The following is a 27,298-nucleotide window of genomic DNA, read 5'->3' on the forward strand; positions in this document are numbered from 1 at the left end:
TTGCTGGGTTTTTCTCCTCCCAAGTACCTCAGGAGGGCTTGTTTCTGTCAGGGGAGGACTGCTTGGAAAAGCATCTATACAGCATCCTCTCGGGTTGGCGCCGCTGGTTCACGGCCGAGCCTCTTGCGGCGGGGCTGGGGCGGACCGGCAGCACCGCCCGCTGTCTCCGCAGCCCGGCAGGGGGGCTGATGCGCTCCTGGCCCCCGTGCCTGGTGCTGGTGCCGCCGCCCCGCTCCCGCGGCCACGGCCGAGCGCGGGGCGCTCCTGGGCGCGCCCCGTCCTGCAGGGGGCGCTGCCGCGGGGCCGCGCACGCGGGCCGCCCCCGCCCGTCCGCGGGGAGCGGCGGCTGCCCCGGGGCTCCCATTGGCTACCGATGACGTCACCGCCCCGCCTCCGGGCCGGCCCCCGCTCTTCGATTGGTCGGCGAGGCCGCCCGTCGACGCGGGCCCCGCCCCCGCCGGGCCGTACATTTACGCGGTAGCAAAAGAGAAAGTAACGAGGATGGTGCGGGCGGCGCGCGGAGCGCGGGGCGGGCGGCGCGCGGGGCAGCGCGCGCGACACGCACCGGCACGAGCGGCTCCTCCCGCGGCGGCCGCCGTCACCTCCGCGCAGCGGGCCGGAGCGCGGCGCGCCGGTGAGTGCGGCGCACGGCGCGGAGCGGGGCCGCGGCCGCGGGAGCCCGCGCCAGGGCTGCCGGGGCGGGGAGCCCCGGCCCGGCCCGCCGCGCGATTGGCGGTAGCCCCGGCTCCCTGCGATCGCGGACAAAACTTTAGCTTCTCTCTTCTCCTGGGCTCTTTCGTTGTCTCCCCTCGCTGGGGTAACTGGGTTGTCTTCCTCGTTTATTAAATAATTTTAACTGCGTCAGGCGAATGCGCTCGGGGCGCCCTTATCCTAGTTCTTATCCTAAATAGGGCGAGGGGAGGGTTGGGAAAAGAGCGGGCTGGGGAAGTCTCTGGAGCGAGCGAGCCGCCGCTGGCCCCGCTCTGCCCAGCCGCGGCACCTCCGCCGTGCCCGGGCGGGCGGGTCGCGGCGCCTTTCCGCGCTCCGGAGGCACCCGCGGGTTTGCTACGTAGAGCGGTGGCTGCTGGAGGTGGCAGTGCCCCCCGGCCATCCCCTGTTCGGGATGGACATCTCCCAGCCGGCCCGGTGCAGGGCCGGCCGGGCGGCCAGCGGGAGCTGCGAGTGCTCGCCCCGCTCCGGGGTCTTGGTGGAGTTGGTGAAGTTGGTGCCGGGATGGGTTTCTCAGAGAGAGCTGCGGCTGCTCCCAGAGTTGCTGGTGAAGGTGACGCACTGTCAGGCTGGCTTTGGGTGTTTTGTTCCCGTCGTCTTCGTTGTCTGCCGAGTAGAAACGGGGGGATTCAAATCCTGCGTGCTGCGTCTTAGCAAATGGGAAGGCAAAGGTGGGGCAGGCAGTGACCTTGCGTGGGGCGGAGGGGACTACTCTTTGAAGAAGCTGTGAAATGTGGTGGGTTGCGGGAATTTACCTCACGGACTGCTAGAGAACAGCAGACATCCCGAGCCTGGAGCTAAGGGCTTAACTGGGATTGGATTCACCTCTAACAGGGGGAGGGAAGTGCAAGGTGCACGCTTATAAGGATCTCCAGAAGCTAAATTTTTTTTTGTTTTCTATTGGGTATTTTTTTGTTTAGCCTTATGTGTTCAAGTTTGTAACTGTCTCAGAAAATTTATTCACAGGCTAATTTTATTCCAGCATGCTGGAAAAGTTGCAGATCACCTCTGACACATTCAGCTATTCAGCTCTTGCGTGTTCCTCCCTGTAGTGGATTCAGCCCAGTAGTTGCTTTCTTTTCAGTGAGCAACGGGGTAAGGGAACATGCCTCTGTCGTTATCAGTGGTGAGCTTTGCAGCCTGGGATTTCGGAATGGCTCAGTACCATCTGCATGTAGCTAAATGTCTTCTCCTGGGTGTCACTGCACGGTCCAGGCTGCTCATGTGGATTCTGCGTGCTATGGGCGCACATGCAGATAGCTGAAGCATTCTCTGCAGCACTGAAAAGATTTATGAGCAGCTACTGTGAGCTGGCAACTGTCAGAAGGGGTTGTAGGGATAATGAATGTCGGTAAAATAAGTTGCTGGATCTCTTGGTTTATGTGATTTCATGATCTGTTTTCATCACCTTTTGTCTTCTTTCTCTTCTGCTTTTTCTTTTTCAGGGTGATCTTGCATTCTTCTTAACTTGCTAGTGCTCAGCCTCCTCATGCCTCCATCTCCTTTAGACGACAGGGTAGTAGTGGCACTTTCGAGGCCAGTGAGACCTCAGGATCTCAACCTGTGTTTAGACTCCAGCTTCATTGAATCTGCTTCTTCTGCTGGTGAGAGCCACTCCAGTCTGCTCGGCGGAGTTGTCGTGTCCCTAAAGACTGCTAATCTCACGTATATGCCCTCATCCAACGGCTCTGCACGCTCTCTGAGTTGTGGATGCAGCAGTGCCAGTTGCTGCACTGTGGCAACTTACGACAAGGACACTCAGGCCCAAACTCAAGCGAGCACCAGCAGCACCCACGCCGGAGCCTCCCCTGCCTGTGCTGCCAACCAAATGGTCAACAGCAATGAGAACGCCGGCAGCCTGAGCCCACTGGGCGGCGTGGGCAGCCCCGTCTCGGGCAGCACCAAGCAGCTCGCCAGCATCAAAATCATCTACCCCAATGATCTGGCCAAGAAGATGACCAAATGCAGCAAGAGCCACCAACAGAACCAAGGTCCTGTCATCATTGACTGCAGGCCCTTCATGGAGTATAATAAGAGCCACATTCAAGGGGCTGTCCACATTAACTGTTCTGACAAGATCAGCCGGAGAAGGCTCCAGCAGGGCAAGATCACAGTCTTGGACTTGATCTCCTGCCGGGAAGGCAAGGACTCCTTCAAGAGAATCTTTTCCAAAGAAATTGTAGTTTATGATGAGAATACCAATGAGCCAAGCAGGGTGATGCCTTCGCAGCCACTCCACATAGTGCTGGAGTCACTCAAGCGAGAAGGCAAGGAACCCTTAGTCCTAAAAGGTAATCCTCCTCGTTGCCCAGACACAGTGTGTTGGTTTGCTTTGCAGTGTGTACTCTCTGTTGTTAGCCTTGCTGATGGTTGCACCTTGAAAGCATCTGTTTATCTCTGGGAAGGCCTGGGTGTCTCAAGTCACCAGTGGCAAAGCAAATGCCTTCCATGGACAAATCATGGTGCTGGTAGCAGAGAGGTGCTTGCTTTTCTCTGGATGTTGTCCTTGAGTAGCAGGAGGGGTGAGAAGTGTAAGGAGGAGGAAATGTGTTTCCTGGTGTCTCTCTGTGCAAACAAAGAATTTCCCCCAGTGCTTATTCTGAGTATTTATAGCTCAAGGAGCAGAGGTCCAGGAGGGGATACTTCTCTTTTAGTTTGTTAGACTGACCTTTACTTAGCAGCCTTATTTTAGTCCATGTAAAACTGGACTCATAGGCGCTGGAGATGGACAGTGGGAGAGTAGAAGGAGGGGGAAGGAAAGATTAGGGAGGTCACTTGGTCTGAGGCATTGTATCATGGACCAGTCAGCACAACTTGAGCAATCAAGCCCAGTTTTGGTGATACAGGGTCAGAATACTGGACAGGGGGAAATTATTTGTTTAAAGAGTGATCTGAAAGTGGTGTGTTTCTGTGTATGAGTGCTTATGTATGTATATGGCTTTCCTGTAAAGGCTCCTGTTTTAATGTGGAATTTGGTTTATCCCTTAATGCTCTGGTGGAGATGAGCCCCACCAATTAAGGCATCATCCAAGGACACTTCACTTTATTCTCCAGATCCTATTTATAACAATGCTGTCCTCTAGATTAAATTTCCTTTCCCCTGCGTGCTTATGCCATTCGGAGGTATGGTTGGCAGAAACTGGCTGTGGCAGTGGGAAACTATGGAAGGATTTGCTGCTTAGCTCATACTGTATGTATTTAATTTGCTTAATTTTTCTGTGCAGCTTGCTACTTTCTGTGCTACTTGCAACTTCTCCTGCACAGTGTGGCAGGAGAATGCAGTGGGCTGGTACTTTATCCCTTTTCCTCAGCTGAGTTTCATGGCTTTGTAGGATCTAGGGATCCTGTGAGATACTCCTCTGTGTATCTTGTGGAAGCTTGAAATTGCTGAACTGTCCCCCTTGCTCCTGGTAAGAGTGTAGTCATGCTGGGCTTGTTTTGATATTTGCAACAGGATCCCAGTATGCTTTTATTGAGTCTCTGGGGTCACGATGATGCCCTGCATATGTGGAAGGAGGAGATGAGGCGCTTGGCAGAGTGAGGCTGCCACTGGAGTTGTGCCTTTCTGGTGGTAATCCTTCTGTTGTACAGCCTTTGCAGCTGGATAAGTGGTTGTAGTCTGCAAGCCTTCCTATCCTTAGAAAAGTGGAGTGCTGAAGGTGTTCTCTGTGTTTCTCTGAAAACACTGTAGCTTCTCGGAGCCTCGCATGGTACTTCTTCAGTACCTGGAATGAGATCCTGGCTGAGATGAAGCTGCAGAGCAGTAACTGGGCAGCGCTGAGCTGCTGGGCCGTCACCATAACTCCACTCCCATTCTCTGAAGCAGGGCTCCAGCTGGGGTCGGATGGAGTTGAGCCTGGGATAAAGCGACATTTAGGAAGGCTACGGCTGGCTTTCCGAGCTGGGGGCGTGGCGCTGGAGGCACTCGTTATTTAGTTTCACTTGACAGGTAGCGTTTTTTCCGTCGTGCTTCAGCCGCCCTGGAGCTGGCTCGTCCCCGTCCCTGTGTTCGGGCGCTAAAACGAAACTGGGGGTGGCCGGGGAGCCCTCTTTGCCTGGATGTGTTACTCTGAGTGATTTCTCTCGCTCTCCGCTGCCCGGCGCTAATTTATTGCGGTCCCATCTGATGCCCGTGTTGTGTTTGCAAACACTGGTTGCTAGCCAGGCTGTCCAAGCGCCGGCCCCGCTGCGGTGCCCCCTTGTCCATGTTTGGTGCTGCTGTCAGCCGCGGCCGCTCTCGGTCCCATCGCCGGGCCGGGGCTTGGGTTACGGCCCTTCCCCACAGCCCTGCCCCACAGCCCCGCCCCACAGCCCTGCCCGTCCCCCGCCAGCGGCTCGGAGGTGCCCCAGGCTTTTTGAGCAGCACAGAAACCCTCTGCTGTTTTCCAAGGCCGCGCCGTGATCTATAGATAAATGTATGTATAGCGTGCCTTATTAGGCACGAGTTAAAGAGGTAGTGTGGTTTATTTTTAATGTAGCATACCAGTGTATAAACTAGCGATGTGACAAGAGAGGGTTTCGTGTATGCTGTGGCATGGAAGATTTTAAGACTTCAGTTCCTCCCTTTCTATCCATGCCTCTTCTTGCTACTTCCTTTAACATTTTTTTGGTCATAAATGTAACACATGCATAATTTTGATTTAAGCTCTTAAGAAAGATTTGCTTATTTCTTTTGCCACAGGGCACAGCAACACTTGAGACAGGCATAAATCGTCTATTTTTACAAAAAATAAGCCCATAAGAATCCTGTATTTGGTAGTCCTGCTACACAGGCAGTAACAGCCTGAGCTGTCCTGGCTAAAGCTGCTGCTCAATCTGTTTATAAACAAAATAGGAAGAAGTCCTATTTCCCCCAACACCCCATGACCATGACCATGGTATTCCATGTTTGCTGAAAACTAAAGGCCTCACTTTTTGTCGATGCTTTTGTTTTTTTAATTTAGTTTTTTTTTTCTTAGCATTGGAATGGAGATGGGGCGGTGATATGAGCCCAGTGTCCCTTCTGCTTGAGGCCAATGTCAAAGCTGAATTTGGGGAGGAGAGGAACGTGGTGCTGTGACCCCAGGCTGGGTCAGCAGCCCTGGCCCTCCTTGGTAGGGCTGTGCCCCTTTCCCTCCTGCAAACCCAACAGTGAGGCATCTCTGCCCTCCCTGAGCACCTCAGCTCATAGCAAAAGTTTCCTTGAGTCTTGGGGGCTGGTATGCTTAAGATTGCTCCTAGGACCTCAAAATGGAAAGTGGGAAATTCATTTGCATTCAGATGAAAAGTACTAGCTTCCCATGACTGAAACATTTAGGCTTGGAGTTCAGCTTTTTTTTTTTTTTTTTTTTCATAAACTAAATTCAATCTCCAAAGGAAAATAAAATGAAAAATTGAAGCATCTATGCCAGCACATCTTGGCAGCTTTTAACACAAGAGGAGTTGCCTTTGTCTCGCTGACCAGGGTCCAGTGGCTTTGTCTCCATCCTGCCGTTCTTCCTTTTCCCTCAAGACCCAGCAGCAGGAGCCTTGTGAACCTGCTTAAGTCTTGCATTTAGTTTGTAAGGGCTGCTGTGTTTGACTTCAAGGAATTTAAAAGCAGAGATGAAAAATATGATTTGGCTTTTTCTTTTTAATTCCCACTGTATGCTGTAAACTCATGCCTGGACTTCTGCAAAGGAGATGGGGAGGAACCAGCTGGTTCCTCCACAAAACCTGGTTGTTTCTTTGTTCTTGTTCACAGTCTGAAGAGTTTATTTATGCTCTGCCTTTCAGTCTTCTCTCTGCTCATCTGACAGGGAAATAAATGAAGTGACTTGCTCTCATTATAGTGGGGAGTGTAAGACCTGCCAAGAAACCACTTCATGCTTTCTGCCATGGTCTAAGAATAGTTTCAGATCTCTTACCACGCTAGAGTCACATATCAGCAAAGTTGAAACAACTACAGAGGGGCTTTGTAAGCAAGTAATTATTCCTTACAAAAGGAATAATTATTTGCTTTATATTCTTCTACATTCATGTAAATACTGTGATCAGCTGCCTTTGGAATACCTGACCTGGTCACTTGTACAAATACCTTAATTATTACTTTGATTAATTATAGAATTTAACAGTGTCAGTGTTGCTTTAAACCCTAATTGGATTACACTGCACAAGTGTATTTGAAAGTAAAACTTGATGTAATGGTCAACAAATCCAGCTGACCAACAAAACATGTGCCTGGCACTTCTTTCCACCAGAGATCTCCACTGAATAACTATTAGGTCATGGTTGTAATAGGGAAATGTGTAGTTTTAAAAACACAGGACATTTCACATGAGTCACTTAGCATTTAAAAATAAAATTTATTCCCTCTGTGCTGCAGAGGAGAGCTGGCCCTATCATTCACTGGGGGAAAAGCTTCTGCTAGCTCTGTCAGAGCTGAGATTTCACCTTCAGTGTTCAGGCTCTGATTGCTGGTGCTTAAAGTATCTTTCTACTGGAATAAATAATATTTTTTGCCATCACACTAGAAAATTGTTTGTATGTGTCATTACCTTTTGCATATAGATAAATTGGGATGATGGTGTGGCTGGAGACCAGGGTCTTTGACATATTTTGAGGGTACTTCTGCAGGGGAAAGGTACCTCTACACTTTGCCTGTTCAGCTGTAATGGTAAATGTGGCTTTTTCTCTGAGATTATGGCATCTGAGAGTTTGCTGTGCTGGTTTGCATGGTGCCTATCACATTTTAACTGTCCTTGGAAAGAGAGCAATGGCAGTGCCTTGGAAAGGGAGCAATAGAAAGGAGATTTCCCCGCCCCAGTTTTTGCTCCCCAGTTTCTTATACCCATGGAATAAAGAACCAAAATGTTACATTAGGCAAACCTCTCTGATGCTTGTAAAGAAAAATCTGGTTCCAGTTCTGTATAAACTGGGGTAACATTCCCGATGATGTTCCTGGTAGGTAGATGTTGGATTATAATTAGCTGAATGCCTCATGTGCTGCCCTTACCCTTACCCTTGCCCTGCCAGAGAATTTCCTCGACTGAAATCTCTCTAGGATGATGTGCTCGTCTATCTTCTGGCTTTTTGTTCTCGAGGTGAACAGAACCTTTTGGAGAGGCTTGGGATGGAAGGGTAGCTGTGTTTGAGGTTTGAGTGGTGTCTGGATCTTAACTAGTACAGATGGGCAATTTTAAAAAAAAGTGTTTTGTACTGTACATGTGTGATTTGCTTCCAAAGCAGCAGCCAAAGTTTTCACTACACTTATGAGCACAGAAGTTTTTAGTGAGATTGCCTTGGCTTTATGATGCATTTGAAGAGGGGGCCCATCCCTTGTCTTTAGGCTATGACTTTTTACTCTGTGAAAAGCCCCATTATATTTAGGGGTTTTTATTTATGCAAACAACTCAAAAGTGAAGAAATGCTATAAATATAAGCAGCATACAGACATCTCAACGTTTCCCTGCTTTGCAATTTCACCAGCTAGCCAGGAGGGAAACACCTCTCAAACATTCAGCATCAGCTTGCAGGGCTGTCAAGTCATGCTATTTAAATAAATAGATAATGGTAATCTGAAGATAACCTAGTGCCTTGTCCGTCTGTGTGTGAGATGAGATTTTGTGTGGTGCTTTAGCCTTGTTGGGAAGTCCCTGGTGGGCTTGGGAGAGTGCTGGCTACAGAAATCACAAGGCTGACCTGAATTACTGTGAGCAGCTGTTTTTCTGAAGCTTTGAGTCTAAGTTCTCACCTGAATCAGTCTGTAGCAGTTTTTTAAACACCTCTGTACTGTAAAAGTTAATTTGTTCTTAATCATAAAGGTGTTTGGTAAGCTAGGGCTTAAAGAAGAGCAGTGTGTTTATCATGGACATCACCTTTCCCTGCCTCATGGAAAAGTAAAGGCTGCAAAGAGTCTGGTTGAGAGGAGATTGGATCAAGGTGCTGTCTTGAATATTGCATTTGCTTCAGCTTCCTCTGGCAGGCTTTTCACCTACTCTTGATCCATTGAGTGTTGAGGGTTGTGGGAAAGCTGAAATGTGCACTAGTGCTCTTGGCTTTGGCCACCAGTGCTGGCAGTGCCACTCAGGACACCCTGTGACAGGGCAGAATGGGGGCTGCTGTGGGCAGGAGGCACGGGGGATTCAGGGGAAGTGTTTTTGCAGCTGGGAAGTTCAGGGGTGCTCATGGTCTGTGCGCAGTGTGTTGATGAATGCTCTGTGGTTCAGTAGTGAAGCTTGGGAGTTTTGTTGTTTCATTTTGTTTAAGCATCTTGTGACTTTTTAGTACAGGAAACTCTTTGCTTCAATCAGTGTCTATGGTGAAGGCAGCCTCACATCTGGGAGCACTCTGAAGGTTGTTTTTGGTGAATCCTCTGCTGCTTAGAAAGATGTTGATTCCCCATGGACCTGTGTTCTACCCAGAGGTGGTCTCTGACCTAGTTCTGGAGCAGCATTTTGGGGACTGGAAGGAAAGGGGAAGAGATGGAGAAGCAAGTCTGTCCGCCATGTGGTACAAAAAGGGAGGAACTGGACTAGAGGGATAAATCTGGGCCTAGATAGCAGGGCAGTCTTGTGGCCAGGGGAGCTCTGATTCAGCCAACACAACAAACTTGCCATGAAGTGTAGAGAAATCATTTTCATCTGATTTGGATGTGTTTGTTTTTTGTTTTGTTGTGGGTTTTTTGGTTGGTTGGTTTGGTTTGTTTTTGTTTTTTTTTTTGGTTTTGTTTTCGGGTTTTTTTTGTTTGGTTTTGTTTTGTTTTTTGTTTGTTTGGGTTTTTTTTAATGCCCTTTGCGCCATTTGTTACACAGAGCTTATCTCTCTCGTTGCAATTGGTGTTAAGTGTGTTTGACCCTGGCTCCATCCACAGTCCCAGTGGTGCCCTGGGACAGCACAGCTGCCTGCTGCAGAAAGTGGGAGATGGATTTTGGAGCACCCTCTTTCTTCCCTTGATTGTGCGTTTTTGCACATAATTTTGCAAATTTTAGGCTCTGATTTGCCTCCAGGAATTTTTTTTTTTAATAGAGGTTCATCTTCATGTGTTTCTCTGCTTGGGTGAGGGAATTGCCTCCTTTTCAAAGGAATGCTCTGCTCCCAGTAAAAAGAGTGGGATCCAGAAGGGGCACAAGCTTCTGATCTCCTGGCACTTGGTTTCAGTGAGCCTGTCCCAGGAGAGTGTGTGCAGAGAGACCCAAACTGGCCAGTCTGCAGGGAGCAACCAGGACCTTGTCGGTCTGGGTGCCGCCTCGTCCCTCTTACGTGAAGGAATGAGCTTCTGATTGCTGCTGCCTGGAGCAATGCCACCCTTTGTGAGCCCAGCTACAGCCACCCACAGCTCCTGCAGTGGGAGCTTCTGCCTTGGGCTGTGCCCACCCGAGGGTCTGGGCATGGTGGGGTCAGGAGGGAATGTAAATCTGTCATTGCCTGCTGCTGGAGGACAGGAATGCTCCCACTGGGTGGGAGGGTTTGGGAACCACCGCTCCTGCCAGGGTTAAGTGCTGCTTTGTGTGCATGCAACACCCTGCTTACAAGATCAGGGCTTTGAAGGAGTAAATTGGAAAATATAAATTAAGAGAATAATAATAGAGATGTGAACGCATTTGTTTCCAACTCCTTTACTATGCCCTAGCTTTAAAAAGCCTACAGCCTCTCTGGATAAATTCCCACTTGATTCACTGCAACAGAGAAGAGCTGCTTCTAATTAAAGGTAATAAAAAGAACAAATGTTACTCTGTCCACACATAATTATCATATATATTTTTTTTCTTACAATGGCCTAAAGAAAATAGAAGAAAACTTGCAAGCTTCTGTCATACCAGTCAAATTGATTGTCTCCAGTTCATTATGCCGAAGTGTGATATTAAGCCTTATGTAAGCAGTTGAACACTAATGCTTTAAAGCAAAAGCTGCTGTTGGAGCAGTTGACCTGCACTATGTTGATGCTGGGCTCTTAATTATTCTTGTTTTCTGTTAAGGTAATGGGAATCTGTCTGTCCAGTGGATGAGAGCTAAAAATAAGATTTTTGCTGTTGCTTAAAATTTGCTGGCATATTTTAGGTACACAACCACTCTGATTGTTTACAATGAAATTATTCTTAAATTCATATGTGTTAGTCCAGGAAGGCAGAGCATCATCACTGTTGGAGGACAACAGAGTTCTTATGTTTCCTGGGAAATATTAGTGGAGACAAGGAGTTATTTTATTTGGACACAAGGATTGATTTTCATTTAGCTGGAAATATTCCTTGTTTTGTTGCTGTTTAGCTCTGGATTCTGTAAATATGCCTTTTTCTCTTTGCCCTCTCCCTGCTTCCTTCTTGCCTTGAGTCTGAAGAATATGGATGCAATCTTGGTCAACTTTCTCTTTGCCTATGGGGTTTTTGGGGGCTAGCCTTGGTTCCTTGACCATTTAGACTGGGATGTATGTGCCAGCGGAGCTGGCCCTGAAGCTTTTGCCAAAATGGGGGCTAGCATACACCTTGCTAGTTCCAGTAGTGTGCTGGTTTTAATTTGGACTCTGTGGCACTGAGATATGTCAAGAAACCATCCTTTGCTTTCCTTGTTTTTCCTTCATGTGTTTTGCAATACCTTGCTAGAAAATGTCAAATCAGAGCCAGATATTGTTATTTCTACATAAAAAGGTAGAAACTTTTCAGTCTAAAAAGAGTTTAAATTCATCAGGAATGGATGGTACTCCCAAATGAGAATGTGCTATATCAGCACCCTGTTTTCCTTTCATATTAATGTGCATGGTGCTGGTGTTTCTGATGTAGAGGAGCAGTGGCTTGGACTGGAAAAGAGCCTGTGTTATTCTCAGGACAAACAAAGCAGCCTGCTCTCTCTTTAGAAAGAAATTGTCCTGGAGAGGTTGTCCTTAAAAGGGGAAAGAGAATAAATGGGTGGCTGAAGCATGAAAATGTCAGTGTTCTCTAAAGCGCTCGGATTAAACAGAAAGGTCTGCTCCTACGCATCCAGGATTGCGTGTGTCTGACACAGTGCTGGGACCCTTCTGCCTCCTCAGACGTGCTGAGCCACAGCTGCCCGCATCCTGCTCCTGGGCTGGCTCTGTCCAGGCCTCTTGCCTGAGAGGTGCCTATGGTCATGGCCAGGGAGGGAACTGATAACAGATTAAAAAACAAATGAAACTTGCTGTTTTGGGCAAATCTGCTCAGCTCTACCTCTGTCTGGGAAAACAGACCCATAGCTCTTTGTCAATATAAAACCATTTGTGGTATTGTATTGCATTAAAATAGTTTCTGTTCCCTCCTCCCTCACTTCTCCTGCCTCTTTTGTACATAGCTTTAGCATTTCTTGATGACCTTTTTGTTAATATGATTTCCAGTGGGAGCATTTCACAGTAGAAGTATGTATTCTTTCAGGGTTTATGCTGACATTTCCAGTGATTATTTAATTGGACTTCATGTTAGCCTGCATCCCCATGGGAACACATACTTTTGCCATGAGAAGCTGTAATGTGACTAATTTTGAGTTTCTGCTATAAACGCTTGCCCTCCAGGGAGAGCACGTCCAGTCCTCCTTGGTGGCTGCAGAGTTGTCACCATAGTGTGTTTGGGATGTGGGGTTTTTGCCTTATTCCTATTGACATTCTTGTATAGTTTAGTCCTTGTACCAAAATTCAGAGCAGGCCTTCTCTTTCACCTTCCTGACCGCTCCCCAAGGATAACACAGTGGTTTGAAGAAAGCTAGCTTGTTTTCCTGTGAATACATGAGTTTTTATTTTCAAATAAGCAGACTCAGCACTCCCATAACATAGGGCAGATTTCCAGTTACAAGTTGGAACCACTGCCTTGAATACAGAGAGGGGGTCCCAAATTATTCAGGGTGGTTTCTGGACAGGCTGATGAGCCCAAAAGTTAGTAGCATCTCTTGGAAAAGCTGACAGGTAAAGGGGTGATATGGATGGGATATGTGGGTTTGCTTGGGTGTTCAGGGTCTGAGAAAAAACCCTAAATTTAAGACAAAAAAAAGTATAAAGAAGAGTTAAACTGAAATTCAAGAAAGGTTTTCTAGTGGCAGGTCAAGGAAGAAAGATTGTTTTTTTTCTAATTGGAATGGATTTAGATGATCTAGTAATCATGAGAAGAGGAAAAGTGAAGAGGTGAAAGCTGATAGTGGAAAAAAGCAAATCATGTGTTGAGGTGTGGGAGGCTCCTGGGGGGTGATGGTGTGGTTGGGAGGAGACGAGAATGGAGCTGGACAGAGCCAGCAACTCTGGCACAGTCTGGCAAGGAGTGGGGTTTTGGATGGCTTCTCGCCTGCCTCCCCAGGAGGTGACCCTGGGAGAGCCAGCTTTGCTCTGCTGGTGTCAGAGGAAAAAAATAAAAGTGGATGAGGCCGGAGACCTCAAAGGCCAGTGAGAGAGGATGTGCTGTGACGAGGGGTGAGAACCATAGTGAGATTAAATTAGAAATAACATGCAAACATGTGTGCATGTCCCTTGATGTTGAGGGGGAACCTTTCCTCTTTATCTGGCGTTGCACTCTTGACTTCTAAAGTGACCTCAATGCCATTGTGTCAAGTATGTCCTTGCGACTCCTCTAGGCCAGAATTTGTGTACAAACTGACCTCTCAGGATACTTCCCACACGGAAGAAAACTGACCTTGCAAGTTCTTTGGAATGTGAAGTTTTGCCTTTTTTTTTTGAAGTGCTGTTGGCAGCTCAGTTCGAGGGAGAGACTAGATTAGATTGAGTGTATCGAGGTGGAAGCTGTTCTTTGTGTGTGCTGTTTACTTTTACTTTTTTATGTTTGCTCAAAGCTTAATCTTTTGCAACACAGCTGTTGCTGAATGCTGTGTGGGTGACAGGGAAAGCCACAGGGTTTCCTTGGAACATCCCACAGGCAGGTGAGCAGTTCACTAGTGTCACCTGGCTGAGCGTGGTCCAATAGGTCCCCACCCCTGTGGATATAAGGGAGTTGTCCTTCCTGCGCTGTGGGCAAATACAGTATTTCCAGCCATGTCAAAGTTGCTACAGCAGTGAGGGCAAGCCTTGAGCACTGCTCAGCTGTAGCTGTGGTGAGGAGATGGCATCTGCTTGGAGAGTAGGAGCACTCCTGCAGTGATCTGCTTGGATTGGCCCTGTTGCTGTAGAAGAAGTTTGGGAAGCAGAGCCCTGCTTGGGCAAGGAAAGTGTGTGTCTTGTGTTGTTCTGAGATCTGAGCATCCCTTCTTTCAGAGCCTCAGGATGGACAGAGCATAATCCCCAGGACACACCAGGAACCATCTTTGTTATGGCTAAAATCACTCCAGCAACATCTGTGAGCAAGTGTGATGGCTGCATCTACTACTGCAAGGTGGCCTTAGGCCCTGTGCCCGATGGATGCAACCCCAGTGCCTCCATGCCCTCCCTGACAGTTTCCTTGGTGCTCAGCACACCTACACCTGCAGCCATAGCTGTGTTGGTGGTGTGAAGAGATGGTCTAGGTTGTTGTCCATATCCTAGGAGTGGATTGGGTCTGTAATGGCAGAATTCTGCTTCAACCTGTACAGCAGCATCTGCCTTGGCGGAAGGCCCGTGGCCCAGGAGCAGGCCGCATGGTGGCATTGCAGTGGCGGTGGCTCAGCAGGACCAGTGTGCCACCCTGCAGCAGGACCTCTCCACACTGCTGGGAGCATGGTGGGGCTGGCTGTGAGACCTGGGCCCTCCTGCTCAGGAGGCTGAGGGGGGAGGAGAGCACTGGGTGGGCAAAGCATCTGGACAATACCTAACTTCTATTTTTACATGCTGGAGTCACGTTTGCTTAACCTTGAGGCATCCTGTGCTTTGAATCAACTTGACACAAAGTCATCTGTTCATTAATAACACAGGAGCAGTTTAATTGTTGTCTTAGTGGAAAAATACATGAGACTGTCATCAGCTGTTGCTTCTGGCAGGCTTTTCTGCAGTAATGTAAATAAATGAGGTCACAGGTTTAAAGGAACAGGCTGTATTGCACAAATTCAAAGCATTGTCTTAAACAGATACACACCAATTGTCTGAGTGTCTCTGTCCTGCACCCCAAATGCTCTCTGTGACATTTCAGCCCTAAATTCACTCAAATACAGCCGCAGGCTTTGCTGTGATGGTACTGACAGGGCACATGCAGAGTGGGTGTTTTAAAGCTTGGCTTCACTACTGAGCGACTAAAGGTTGTGGTGACCAGAACTGTGATAACACCAGATTCTCTGCTGTGCACCCCACAAGAGCCCAGCAACATGAGAGGAGGGGAATTTACAGATTGAACATCTCTTTCACTGATGCTTCCCAGTGTCCTGGAATTTCTGTTCTTCTTGTGCTTGTGTGTGCATTGCTTTTCTTTTTTTTTCCCCCCTTTTTTTTTTTCCGAGATAGCTTTGTGGTATTGTAATCAAGGATGAGCAGATCCAGAAATCTGCCTGGACAGCTTTGAAAACCATATAAAAGGTCTGGTTGTCTCCTAAGACCACGTGCTTAGTCTAAATGTGGCTCCCACATCTGCAGTCTGTCATGTATAAAAGTATGTTCCTGTTTGCAGTGGGAGCGGGAACACCCAGTACCTGCCACGCTCAGAACAAAGTATATCCACACCGATGAGGTAATGCAAAGGTGTTGCTTTGTGGTGAGGGTATTTGACTGTAGCTGCCTCTCTCTAAGCTCTCCCACTGAAAACAAGGTCATTTACTTCCTTAACTTTGTGGCAAGAACCTGTTTCCAGATAGGAAACATATTGCAAATGTGCCAAAGCATATTGTGAGCCCAAATCCTAGTTTGCATATAGTAATGCAGCCAGAGAGCAGCAGTGGTGGCTGAAGGAGAGACAGAGGAGGAGGCCAGGTGTTACTGTACTCCTTGTACTTAAATTCTTAATATTCTTGAACAGCAAACAACAAAAACCCTAAACTAAAAAGCTGCCATGGTACAAACAAACAAAAAAATCCCCTCAAACAAGCAAATCCCCAACCAGCCAATCCACTTTTATAAATTTGTTTCTCTAGATTTCTTTGAAGATGATGCAATTTCAAGGCTATAGTCTCTCATAAGAAGCTGGCTGCCTTATTCTTGCTGTGCCTTTTGTGCTTGTTTTGCATAATATTTGCCCTCTTCTGATGGCAGGTGACGGACACTGTGTTAAGCATGAATTTATTGCCAGACCCATGATTCTTGTCTTTTTTTTATTTGTTCAGAGCTGCTTTGGCTGCTGTTCAGCTGCTCACCTGGTCTTGCAGTGCTGGTGTGAGCCCTGGGGTCCTGGGTGGCTTTGGAGCTGGAAAATCTGTGTGCAGCTGCTGCTTGGGTGCTGCCTGATGGGAGAGTTTGAGGAGCATTAAGTGAGATGTTTATGGGCAGATGGCTGCAGAGAATTTGAACAAATGTGTGGGAATAGCTGGAGCATGTAAGGTGCTGACTTAAAACTTCTCCAAAATTTTTGAGGTCTCAGACACTCCAAAGTCTGTTGTCACTTACTAACTGTTCTTGCAGGGCAGGATGTTGGAAAATGTCATGCAGTTACAACTGCAAGAATGGTTCTGCAACTTGGGTCTTGCATCAGTGGTGAGCAAAGAGCCCTTGGTGTTCTGTTGTATTCTGCTAAATGCCACACGAGGCCATCTGCCAGCAAGGATTCTACTTCGGTGATTGATTTCCTTGTGGAAGAAATACCTTGGGTTGCCCAGAGTGCTGAGTGTCCTTGTATGTCCATCTCTGTTTGGGTTTGGGTAGGTTCAACCCTCTGAACACCTGCCCAGCAGCCGTGCTGGAACAGAGCAAAGGCACTTGGGATGTTGTTCGTGCCCATGCACAGGCTGCATCCCACTGGCTGGGCATACTTCCTCATGCTTTAGTCATTACAAGCTCTGTGGAGTGTTTAAAGCCAGGGGAGATGGGCATCCATCAGTGGCTCATCTGCCTGCTGGCATTTTGGTTGGTCACTGAAGGTGGCTGCACTCCTGAGTCCAGACTCTGTGGCTGTGGTTCCAGCAGACTGCCATGCATTCCCATGGGCTTTCTTGGTGGATATATTATGTTACCTCTCTACTTAGGTTGTCTCTATATGATGAAGGCTTTTCCCATATTGCAAACAGCATCTGAAAAGCTGCTTTTAAAATGCAGCTTTTGTGCTAGTAAGAGGCTTCTGCTAAGTTGTGCTTCTTGGCCACTGGCGCTGTTATTGCCCTCTGTAGTGCTTCCTTCATTCCCCAGGTTTGGAAAGGCTTGGGCAGGGTCAATCACAAAGCAGTTTTTGTTACAACCCCAAGCTGTGTCTCTGCATCCATGCCTTGAGGTCCCTTATGATCTGGAGTTGTGGTCAGTAAGCAGTGGTGTCTTGCACCTTACTGAGTTTAATGAATCAACTCTTAGACCAGGCTTGCAAGAGATTTGTGTTGGCCTCTGGTGTGGGAACAGCCTCTTCTCTCCCACCTTTTTTACTCTCCCTAAATGAAGACTTGAAATGAACCGAAATAACAGCAGCTTGCCTAAGGAATACAGATGCATTTGAATACTTTGTATGTTGTATTTATCTTTATGTGGAAAATCCATCCCTCTCTTTCTGACTGATCATTATTAACTTTGCTTGGACCTGTTTTGGGAGGTAGTCTCAAACTTAAGAAAAGCCTGAGCATTATAGGTGCTTGAGTGCCACTTAAATTACTCTAGTGCCTCATAAATCAGTTTGTACAAGGATGGTGTGTGTTGAGAATGGAACAGCACTCAGGAGGTGTCTGGGTCCGTTTTGGGACCTGCATGACTCATATGGCAGCACAGATACAAGCTAAGCTCCTGCTCTTCGATTAGAGTTCAACTTGCTGCCATGACTGCACCTTGCTGCATCATTTCCTGGGTACCAGTGTTCTTGTCCAGTCCTCCCCAGGCTGACATGTCTGAGCCAGTTCAGGTTAGTCATCCTCTCCCCAGTAATGTGTTCTTTCAGGAACATTTGCTCTGAGGGTTGCTTCAAATATTATTTGAACTGACTTTTTAACTCTCCTCTCACATGAGGAGATGATCAAGGAGAGTGGGGGATGTGAATTGACATTAGGAATGGTGACACTGGCAAAAAAAAAAATTACTGTCTGTAAAAAAATTGTGAATGAAGGTATTATATGTCTGGCTACTCCGCTTGTTGGGGCATCTTCTGTGTGTTGTATTTGGGGTCCCTTCCCATCCTTTGCCCTGATATTCTGCTGTGTCTTACAAGACAGCTGGTGAAGCAAGATGGTGTCTGCCACACCATCAGTGTGTCCCCATCTGAGTGAGGAACCAGTGGGGTTCTACCTCCAGCTGTGGCTGCTTATTCCCAGAGGTCAGCAGGAGAGGTGGAAAATGAGCTCTGGGGTCACTAAAAAAAAATCTTTTTCAGGGGTTTTCTTGGGAATCCCAGCATGCTGTAGCTATTGTTTAAACAGGGGTATTCAAACTGAATGGATTGCTTGCCCATTCAGAAAGTTGGGAATGTGGGTTAGGGTTTAGTCTTTAGCCTAGACTGTAGGCTGGGGCTGTTGGTTTAGATGAGACTTCAAACATCTTCAGCTTAGGGGCCATCATCTTGTTTATTTTCCTGAGTGGACTGAGAAGACTTTTCAGGCCCTGTTGAGGCCAGGTGGTGCAGTTGAGCTTTAGTTTTTGTCCTTGCTCTTCTTTCTAGCCTGATCCCCTGTTATAACAACTTAAATAATAGAGATCTTTAAGGCAAATCTGTTTTCTCTGTGTCCTATAAACAGCAGAAATAGCTGAAGACAAGCACATTTTTGAGGCAGGGGAAATATTCTGCATTTTGTAGGCATTTCAAGGATTTCAGGGAAATGACGTTGCTAGCAGTGCGTGAAGGACATGAGTTTGGATGTAGAAAAGAACACTTTCATTACAGGGGCTCAGATGGTTGTAACTACTCTGAGTGCCTTGTGCCCTTGAAATACAGCACAGGGCACCGAAATGGGCCTGGGTTGGTGGGGGTCCCACCCTGAGAACGTCACAGACACTTGAATTGGACATTTGAATTGCAGCCCTCAACAGTAGGCATTGAAACCCTTTGCTGTGTCTGATCCAGAACCTGAGTGGAGGCATATTTTGCTTCACTTTAATGCCTTCACTGGATCACTGTGAAAGAGCATGGAAAAGACAAATAGCTTCTCTCTTTATTTGTTTTCCTTTTGAATAACATTATTGGGAGGGTGACATTCCACATTTATTTTGGCTAGTGGGGCTCTTTCTAGTAACTTCAGAGTTGCTCTCCCCTCTCCTGGGTTTTTTTTGGCTTGCAGTTCACAAAGTGCAATTGAGCCTGAGCACTTGGCTCGTGTTGATGCTGAGCATGACTTCAGGCATCCCAGTACAACAGCAACGTGCGTGAGGTGGGGGGGAACACATCCCTGCGTTTCTCCTCTTTCCGCCCTTTTCTTTCAGAGGAGCCACCTGTTAGCATTACATCAGTGACTCCCAGGAACGCTGCTGCCTCCTACCAAAGGCCTTGCACAAAGTAGTAGTTCTTGTATTGTTTGCACTCAAAGAGCTGATGTCATGCCAGCTGATGTCATTGTGTGCTTTGTGGGATCGCCATGGAAACTGAGCAGGTGGGGAGCCTGCTGCTGATGTCAGTGCAGAATGAGGTGTAGAAAGAAGGTCCACTTTGCTTGCTCCAGCTCTGTGAAGCCACCCTCCTCAAAAAAAAAAAAGAGAAAAAAGTAAGGGGAGGGTAATGGTTATTGAAAAAGCCAGCAATACAGCAGGAAAGGCATGAGCTTCCTTCACTGAAAAACTGACTTCTCCCTTCCCCCTCAGATCCATTTCCCAATCCATTTAAATGTCCTAAAAATAACTCTTGCTAGATATTTTCAGGTGGCTGGGGCAGCAAAAGGAGAGCTGTTTGCCACATGTTAAGCAAGCACCTCAGTCGCTGTTAGGTTACAAGGAGTGGTTTTCTTTTGTTTGGGCGCGCAGACGGTACATGCTGTTCCCTGCAGCGATGCTGGGGTGAGCTGCTCCCATCCCCCTCGGAACTTTTGGGTGGGGGGGATGCCCTGCAGGCCTGCTAAAGGGCAGGTAAAGCTAAGACTGTCCCAGCTGGCTTGCTGCTCTGCTCTAGTGTGCTGATAGCCCCTTGGCCCCTTAGTTTTGGTCAAGTTTCTTTCTTGGAACACCTTCCTTGTCGTGCGGGCTGGTAGGTGAGGCAGCCCCAGCAGGCTGATGTTGCACAGAGGCATGTTTGTCTGTGATCCCTGTTGTTCCTTGGCACCATCCACCGCGCAGAGGGAGGACAATGCCTGCTCCTGATTCATGCCACCCTCGCTGTTGACAGCCCAGTGGCACTGTTACAGCGGTGATGGGGACAGCAGAACCAGCTCCAGTCCTTGTGGCCCCACTGTGTGCTCTGAAGCAATCTTGGGGTATCTAACCAAACTATCTGCTTGATCTCTCTTCCCAGGAGGACTCAGCGGTTTCAGGCAGAACCATGAAAACCTCTGTGACAACTCCCTCCAGCTGCAGGAGTGCCCCGAGGGGGGAGGAGGGGGCAGTGCCTCCGCCGTGCCCCCCGTGCTACCTCAGTCCATCCCCACCACGCCAGACATTGAGAACGCTGAGCTCACCCCCATCCTGCCTTTCCTTTTCCTCGGAAACGAGCATGATGCTCAGGACTTGGAGAAAATGCAGAGGATGAACATCGGCTACGTCATCAACGTGACCACTCACTTGCCCCTGTACCATTATGAGAAAGGCATGTTCAACTACAAGCGGCTCCCAGCCACTGACAGCAACAAGCAGAATCTCAGGCAGTATTTTGAAGAGGCTTTTGAGTTCATTGGTAATTACCCTTGCCTGGAAATACTCCTGTTTGTTTTTTTATTGTTATTATTTTTACCCGTTATAACAATTGAGAATGAACTTTATGCTTCGCCAGCAACTCTGAAGGCTGGTTAAGGCCATATTTCCTTTAGTTTGGGTTGTCAGAAATGCTGGGCACGTCATATTTCTGTCCTTTCTCATCTCTGGCCCATCTGGTTAAGTAGCCTGAGGTTACAATTTTTATCCAGTGATAGTAACGCCTACCTCCAGGCTTCTAAATTCAGGAAACTCAAAAAAATTGAGACTTTTGTCATCCCCTCTTTTTGATTCCTTTGAATTCCTAGTTTCCACACAGTGGCTTTCAGCCAGTTTTTCATAGTGACTGTTCTTAATGGTCTCTCAGTCTTTGCTAACTTAATGAGAAAACTGACAAACTTTCACACTTGGCTTGTTCCACCATTAGATTTGTAGCTTCAGTGTATGCGTGGTTGAGCGGATAGTGATGAAAACTTGCATTAATAAGCCTCTAAACCCTGTAGGCTGTGTGAGAGAGTTCACCACAGACACACTGCTTGTTGTGGAGATCGCTGAGGAAGTGACCCAGCAGCGTTGTTCTGGACCTCATTACAATCAGCACAGCACAGCACAGCCCTCAGCCAAGTCTGGGGCCATGCTCAGCTAGGCTAAAGCCAGATGGCCACTTCAAGCAGGGCTGGTCAGACAGGGCTTCAGCATGTGGTACTGAAAGCTTTTGAGGACCTTTCCTTGCCTGTCTAGATGTCTTTGTGGACACTGCTTTTGTGGCATAGTAAAGGTGCTTCACTAGCACAAGTATGTGTCCTAAGAGGTTTTCTGAAATATGCCAGGGGAACCACTGACATAACATTCTATTTTCTTGTGCTGAGACTGAGCTAATTCCTTTACCAATACTTCAGGCTTGATGGAGGAGTACTAGACAAAGGAAGAAGTGTGTTTGTGTGTGCAGCACAGTGTAGGTCCTTGCCTGACCCCATAATGGCAGGGAGGTGCAGAGCCTTGTTCCTCCCTGCCCTCCTTTGTGCTGGCTCTGCGCTCAGGTGCACTCAGGCTCCGCAGGGATTGGGCCCCAGCTGTGGGAGCAGGGAGGAGGGCCGGGCTCAGCAGGTTGCTGTGAGCCCATCTGCCCCTGCAGTGTGCCGGGCAGGGCTGGCAGCTCAAGGCAGAGGCTCCTCAGCCTTGCCTGCCTGTGTCTGACAGGGGGTCATGGTGTGCTGGTGCCTGTGCTCTGCAGCCACACTGCTTTAGTGGAGTGAATAGAGAAATCACTGCTTATGCTGCAGTTCAGGGGACTCTTACCACTCTGAGCCTTTGGGTTTGTCTTCTACAGTGTAAAGTACCATAAGATCTCTAACTCAAATTTTCCCTTGGTTCTTAACCCAGTCCCAGCAGTACCAGTAGTGCTGTCAGCTTCCCAAGCTGCTGGTTACTGTGTGCCTGGGAAGGTCAACACTTGTTTGGGTGAAGGGCAGAGGAAAGGAAACCTTGCTTTGATCCTCTAGGAAAACAGCTGTATCAAGAAATCCAGTAAAACCTTAAACTTCAAGTTCAACAAGATGAGGAGATGCAATAGGCTAAGCTAAGGTAAAGAGATTGAAGCTCCATTCAGGTCTTTCTGAGGTACAAGAGAGAGATTTCTGCTCCCCTTATCCCTTGAATTGCAGGATTGGAGTTCTCAAAACCACTGAAAGATAGTGTTTGGCTTGTGACCTTACCAAGAGCAGAGAGAACAGCTTTGCTCTGGAAAGATTTAGAAAGCCTTTCAAAACCCATTTTACTTCCTCTTTAATAATTACATCTTGAGGGTCTGTCTTTGTTTTAATAAACAAATATATCTCCATTGAGAGTTTTTCTTCCCTCTCAAATTAACCAGCTGGGGAAGTAACCGGTCAAAACTTTCCCTTCCTCAGGGTAAACTTTAAATTGCATTTGAGATTATTTGGAAATGTTTAAACTGTGAATTGTTGGCCTATGTTTCTTTAAATATGTCTTCAAAAAACCACAACCAACCCCAGGTTTAGCTAAGACTAAAGCCATAGGAGGAAGTGAAATCATCTCTGGGAATGTGTGTCAAAATGCATTAGAGAGTTTCAGCTTTCTGAAATACTAACTGGCAAAAATGTCTAGAGGGAAGTTGGCTTCATTTATGCTCTCACAGTACAGGTTGAACATGTGGGGGGGGTTGAACTGTACTTTTGGTGGGGTTGGATTCGTGCCAAAACCTGCAAACTAAATTCATGTTCCTCCTGTGGATTGAAATAAAAGTAGTTGAAGTGTGACTTCCTGAAAGTTCCATCTCCTGTTCTAACAGCAAGCTGTGGCAGATGAGGATGGTATGGTAGTGACTGTCCTCTCTCATGTCCTGTTAGCATGTGATTAGAAGGACTCTATCCCCCCTGAATGCTGGCCAGGGTGCCTCCCTGTAAGTGATGAATCTTAGTGGGGGGTGTGTGTGTGTATCCGGCTCCTCCTTTTGCAGAGGCACCACAGCAGAGACACCCACTGAAGCTCATTTCAAGAGTACTTTTGTAAAGCTTCAGAGGACTGGGCATTGAAACACATGCATTGTTATGAATTGAATCTGAAAATATCTGGTTTCTAGAGGTGGTTCCCTGCTCTGAAAAACAGGGAGGTTGAGCTGCTGACATAACGCAGTGGTGTTGCAGCTGAGGTGGAAATGAAGCCTGAGATGCCTCATCATGGACCTTCCCCTCCTCACAAAATGCTCCCTGGCAGTGAAGCAGCATCTCTCAATGCATGGTTCCACTAATAAAGAGCAGAGAATGGATGTGAGGATTTTCAGTGTCAGAGTGGACTGGGGGTTTCACATTCAGTAGCTCTGAAACCTTGGGGGAAGATGTGCTGGATGGGAGGAGGAAGAGACACCATGAAAAGTCCCAAATCAAGGAACTTTTCACATTAAGTTACTCTTGATTGCACTGAGCTTGTTCTGATTTACAAACAGGCAGAAATCTTACTTTCTTTTGTCTGTCTTGTTTGCAGAGGAAGCTCATCAGTGTGGAAAAGGTCTCCTCATCCACTGCCAGGCCGGTGTCTCCCGATCTGCCACCATCGTTATTGCGTACCTAATGAAGCACACACGCATGACCATGACAGATGCCTATAAATTTGTCAAAGGAAAACGACCAATCATTTCCCCCAACCTTAACTTTATGGGGCAGTTACTGGAGTTCGAAGAAGACCTGAACAATGGAGTCACCCCGCGAATCCTCACACCAAAGTTGATCGGTGTCGAGACCGTCGTGTGACGGCCATGCTGCTAGGAGGTGGAACCTGTTCTTCACCTGATTTGGGGCAGTGATGGGTGGTTGTGGGGTTTTCTTTTTAGCTTTCAAAGGGGAGTTTTGTGGCAAATTTTTTGTGAATAAAACCTTTTTTGTAAGGAAAGGTTTTTAAAAGATCCAAGAACTTTGCTGGGTTTGGGATGCTGTTGTGATTTCCTTCTCAGACACCGTCGCAGCAGGGAGGCTTCAGAGCAAAAAGAGTACTTTTTAAAATAAAAACAACAGGAAGAAGAAATGTTGGGCTTTTTTTCTTTTAAATTTTATTTTTCCCTTCTCTCCGGCTACTTGTAGAGTTTATGGCTAAGTAGTCTGTGCAGGTTCATAGACTGAAGAAACCTAAGTTGAAGATGAAACACAAATAGCCAAAACAAAGCAGAAAAAAACTTCCCTGAAACAGGAGGGCCTTTGTTCTGCAAAGACTGTGCAAAACGCTCACTGATACAATGGAAATCAGAGCAGCTTAAAAGTCTGCAAGGCACTTTTCACACTCCTGACTCAAACTAAAGAAGAAAACAAAGTTTATTTGGCGTGTTTCATGTTCCAGTTCTATTTTTCTATTTTGGGGTGTTAAGTTTTAACAGTAAGGGACTTCGATCATTCTATGCCATATGCCTTCACTGGCTTCTTGTGCAATAATAATTTGGGGTTTGTTTTGAGTGCTCAAACCAATTAAGAGTTGGCTGCCCACTAATAATAAGATAATAATTTTTAAAGTCTAATAGTGCAACAGCAGCCAGCTTGATTCAGAAAGGATAAATGAGAGCAATTATTTCTTTCCTTTGTATGATTTTGATCCTGGTTACAGTGCCATAAACCTTGTTACATATGTATATCAGAATGTACAAAAATGTAGAACAAGCAAAGTTTATTTTAAAATATTTTTCGCACAAAATATTGGTGTGTTTCAGTTGTCTATGTAAAAGAAATTTGATTATAAAACAAAAAATCTTTTGGAAAGTGTGTGTCCTTTTATTTCTTTAGCCATTCTCCATTTTCTTTCTATGGGATGGGGTTTTTGTTTTGTTCCCTTTGGTTTGTTTTTTTGTGGCATTGTACCTCTCCCATTGACAACATTGATCTGTCTTGTTTGGCATCTCCCCTTCAGTGTTATGTTCCTGTCCTCTGCTGGTGGAACATGTTTTCTTTACTTTCTGCTGTACTCTTCCATCTCTCTGTAACCAGGTTTTTCTTTCTGGTTCAGCTGAATTAGCACTATTGGTAAGGGCTTTTTGGAACAGACCTGTTACTTCTACAGCTCAGTAGCCATTTGGAAAAATAGAAATAAACAATCTCCACTGATTCATTTTCATATTCCTGTAGTTAGCTTATCTTCTATGTTACAAAATTGTCCAGTTTTTAGACGTATGTTGGTCACATGTGCTTTTCCCTGGCTTTTCTACAGCCCCCTTGTTTAGCAGTTCCACAATTCCTGGGAATTGTCCTCCTGGGATTTTCCCCTCCCTCTTGCCCTTCTTCCCTTCATGCCCCTCCTTTTCCAGCTGTGTCAGTGTTGTGTGGTGTGTATTGTAGGGCTGATGTTTCTGCCTGTGTCCCTTGGGCAGCTGACTTTCACTTTCCTTGTTTGTACTCACTTATTTTAATGATATGGTATGACCTGATCTGTTCTGGATTGTTACCACCTCTAAAGTTTATTTGTATGACCTTAAAAGAAGTTAGAAAACATTTTCCATGTGATTCTGTTGTGCAAACTGATCTGTCCCAGGAAGGCTGATAGCAGTAAAGGCTTTTCCTAGATGAAAACTTACATGGACTGAACCAAGTGTAAAACAGGACCTGTTGGAAAACTTAATGTATAGTCACATTAGACATGTATATTTTTGTGGACATTTTACTTAAAATATTGTTACTATACTGATACTTTCTTGAAACTTATCCCTTTATTAAATTATTTTTCTACTGGAGTTGAATTTTAATTTTTTTTTCTTTTCTATGATTATTATTGGTCCTTTTGTTGAAAACATCCTTGGCAGTGACAGTTGCCCAGGAAGCAAAACTTCTTGAACTGTGACTGCTCCTGGAGCTAAGGGAGAGTGTGGCTGGACAGAGAGGGTGCCATTTGCTGGTTGGGAGCCTTTGTGCTTTGGGAAGGAAGGAAGTCCCTTAGCAAAGCTGGTCTTCTTCCCTCCCTGCCCCCTTTCCCCATGTTTGGGCCCAACTTCTTCCAGCCGTTCTCCATGAGCTGCAGGTGACCCTGGTTAGGTAGGAGGGAAGAGGTTAGAAAACCTTTCTTACCAGAGAACCAAAAGCAGAAGCAACTGGCCTGGGGGCTGGCTGAAAAGTTGGTCCTTGCAGCCTGTTTGTGGCCATAAACACTGTGTTATTCACCAGAGGTGTGCAAGCTGCATTCTTGGGACCCAGCATGAAGGGAAGGAGGACTTGGTTCAGAGTTATCTTCCACGTTACTGCTTTTCTTGTTCAAACACTGACAGGGAGGAAGGTTGTGCTGCACCAACACGACTCACAGCATCCTCTCTTTGGTTCAGCCTTGGCCACTGCATGCTGAGTGCATTAGGATGAAGTTTGCAACCATATAAGTACTGGTGTTTAATTCTTATTTGAGCCAATGAGTAGCTCTTGCAGCCTTGAGTGAGTTCCTGGTAGCAGAGGATTTGATGTGTTTGCCTCAGTCAGGCTCAGCAGTTTGGCTGCTGCTGCTCCATGCATGGGTGTGGAGCTGGAGTTTCTGGTGCAGGAGCCCTGCCAGCTTGTTCTTGTCACCCTGAGGAGCTGTGCCTGGTTTTATTCTCTAGTGTGATGGTCTTGGAAATGGTGGGGCAGGGTAGTGTAAGGCTGTGAGTGAGCAGAGTTTGCTGTGAGTTTGTTGATGGTGGAGGTGGGCTGATCAGACCCCTCCTTGGACCATTCCTTGGAGGGCACTTCTGGAGGGTTGTGTCCCACTGAAAGCAGTGCTGGGAAATGGTAGCCTGAGAACTGCTTCCCCAGGGAACAGGTTGGAGGGTAATGCTGATTTTTTTCTTAAGGCAGAATTTACTGAAGCTAGTAAATGATCACATAGCATCTTTATGCTAAGGGCAGGAGAAATTTGGTGGGGGTTTGAGGAGTCCTGCCTGTGTGCACATTTTGGATCTTTTTCTGTTATCCAGTATGATGCACTGCAAATACGCGCCTGCGTGTCAGTCAAAAGCCTCTGCCTGAGCCCTACATGCTCCTACCCAGAAAAAAATAGAAGATCTGCCTTCATTTCTGGGAGGAAGCAAGGCTGAAGGGATGGGGGCCAGAATTGTGATAGGGTTTAAACAGGAATTGTTATTGCTGTGGCACAGGAACACCAGAAAGGTATTTATGACTTTAAGGACAGAACTGAGGCTTGATCACCAATCCCATGCTCTTACAGATGGCTGTGACACCTTCCTCAGCCACTCCAAGATAAGGCATGGTTTAAAAAAAAGGGAAAATCACTCCTTTTATTCACATAGCCTTTTATTCACACATGAGTGTCAGTGAGACCAAGACCTGCTTTTCCCTGCTT

The 27,298-nt window shown here is 47.0% G+C and overlaps 1 protein-coding gene across 2 annotated transcripts; it reads left to right on the forward strand.

Moving 5' to 3' along the window:
* The first annotated feature begins 445 nt into the window (after positions 1-445).
* Positions 446-25,709, forward strand: DUSP10 (dual specificity phosphatase 10). 2 transcript variants are annotated; one of them, XM_074537034.1, is made up of 4 exons: positions 446-634; positions 2,175-3,020; positions 20,088-20,465; positions 23,486-25,709. In XM_074537034.1, the coding sequence occupies exons 2-4, from the start codon at positions 2,219-2,221 to the stop codon at positions 23,749-23,751; spliced, it is 1,446 nt and encodes a 481-aa protein (XP_074393135.1). In that variant the 5' UTR covers positions 446-634; positions 2,175-2,218; the 3' UTR covers positions 23,752-25,709. The 2 variants fall into 2 exon arrangements, with proteins under 2 accessions (XP_074393135.1, XP_074393136.1); XM_074537035.1 differs by lacking the exon at positions 446-634 and adding an exon at positions 1,009-1,282.
* Positions 25,710-27,298: the final 1,589 nt, after the last annotated feature.

This window comes from Zonotrichia albicollis, chromosome 3 (assembly GCF_047830755.1).
Source record: "Zonotrichia albicollis isolate bZonAlb1 chromosome 3, bZonAlb1.hap1, whole genome shotgun sequence".
NCBI lineage: Eukaryota > Metazoa > Chordata > Aves > Passeriformes > Passerellidae > Zonotrichia > Zonotrichia albicollis.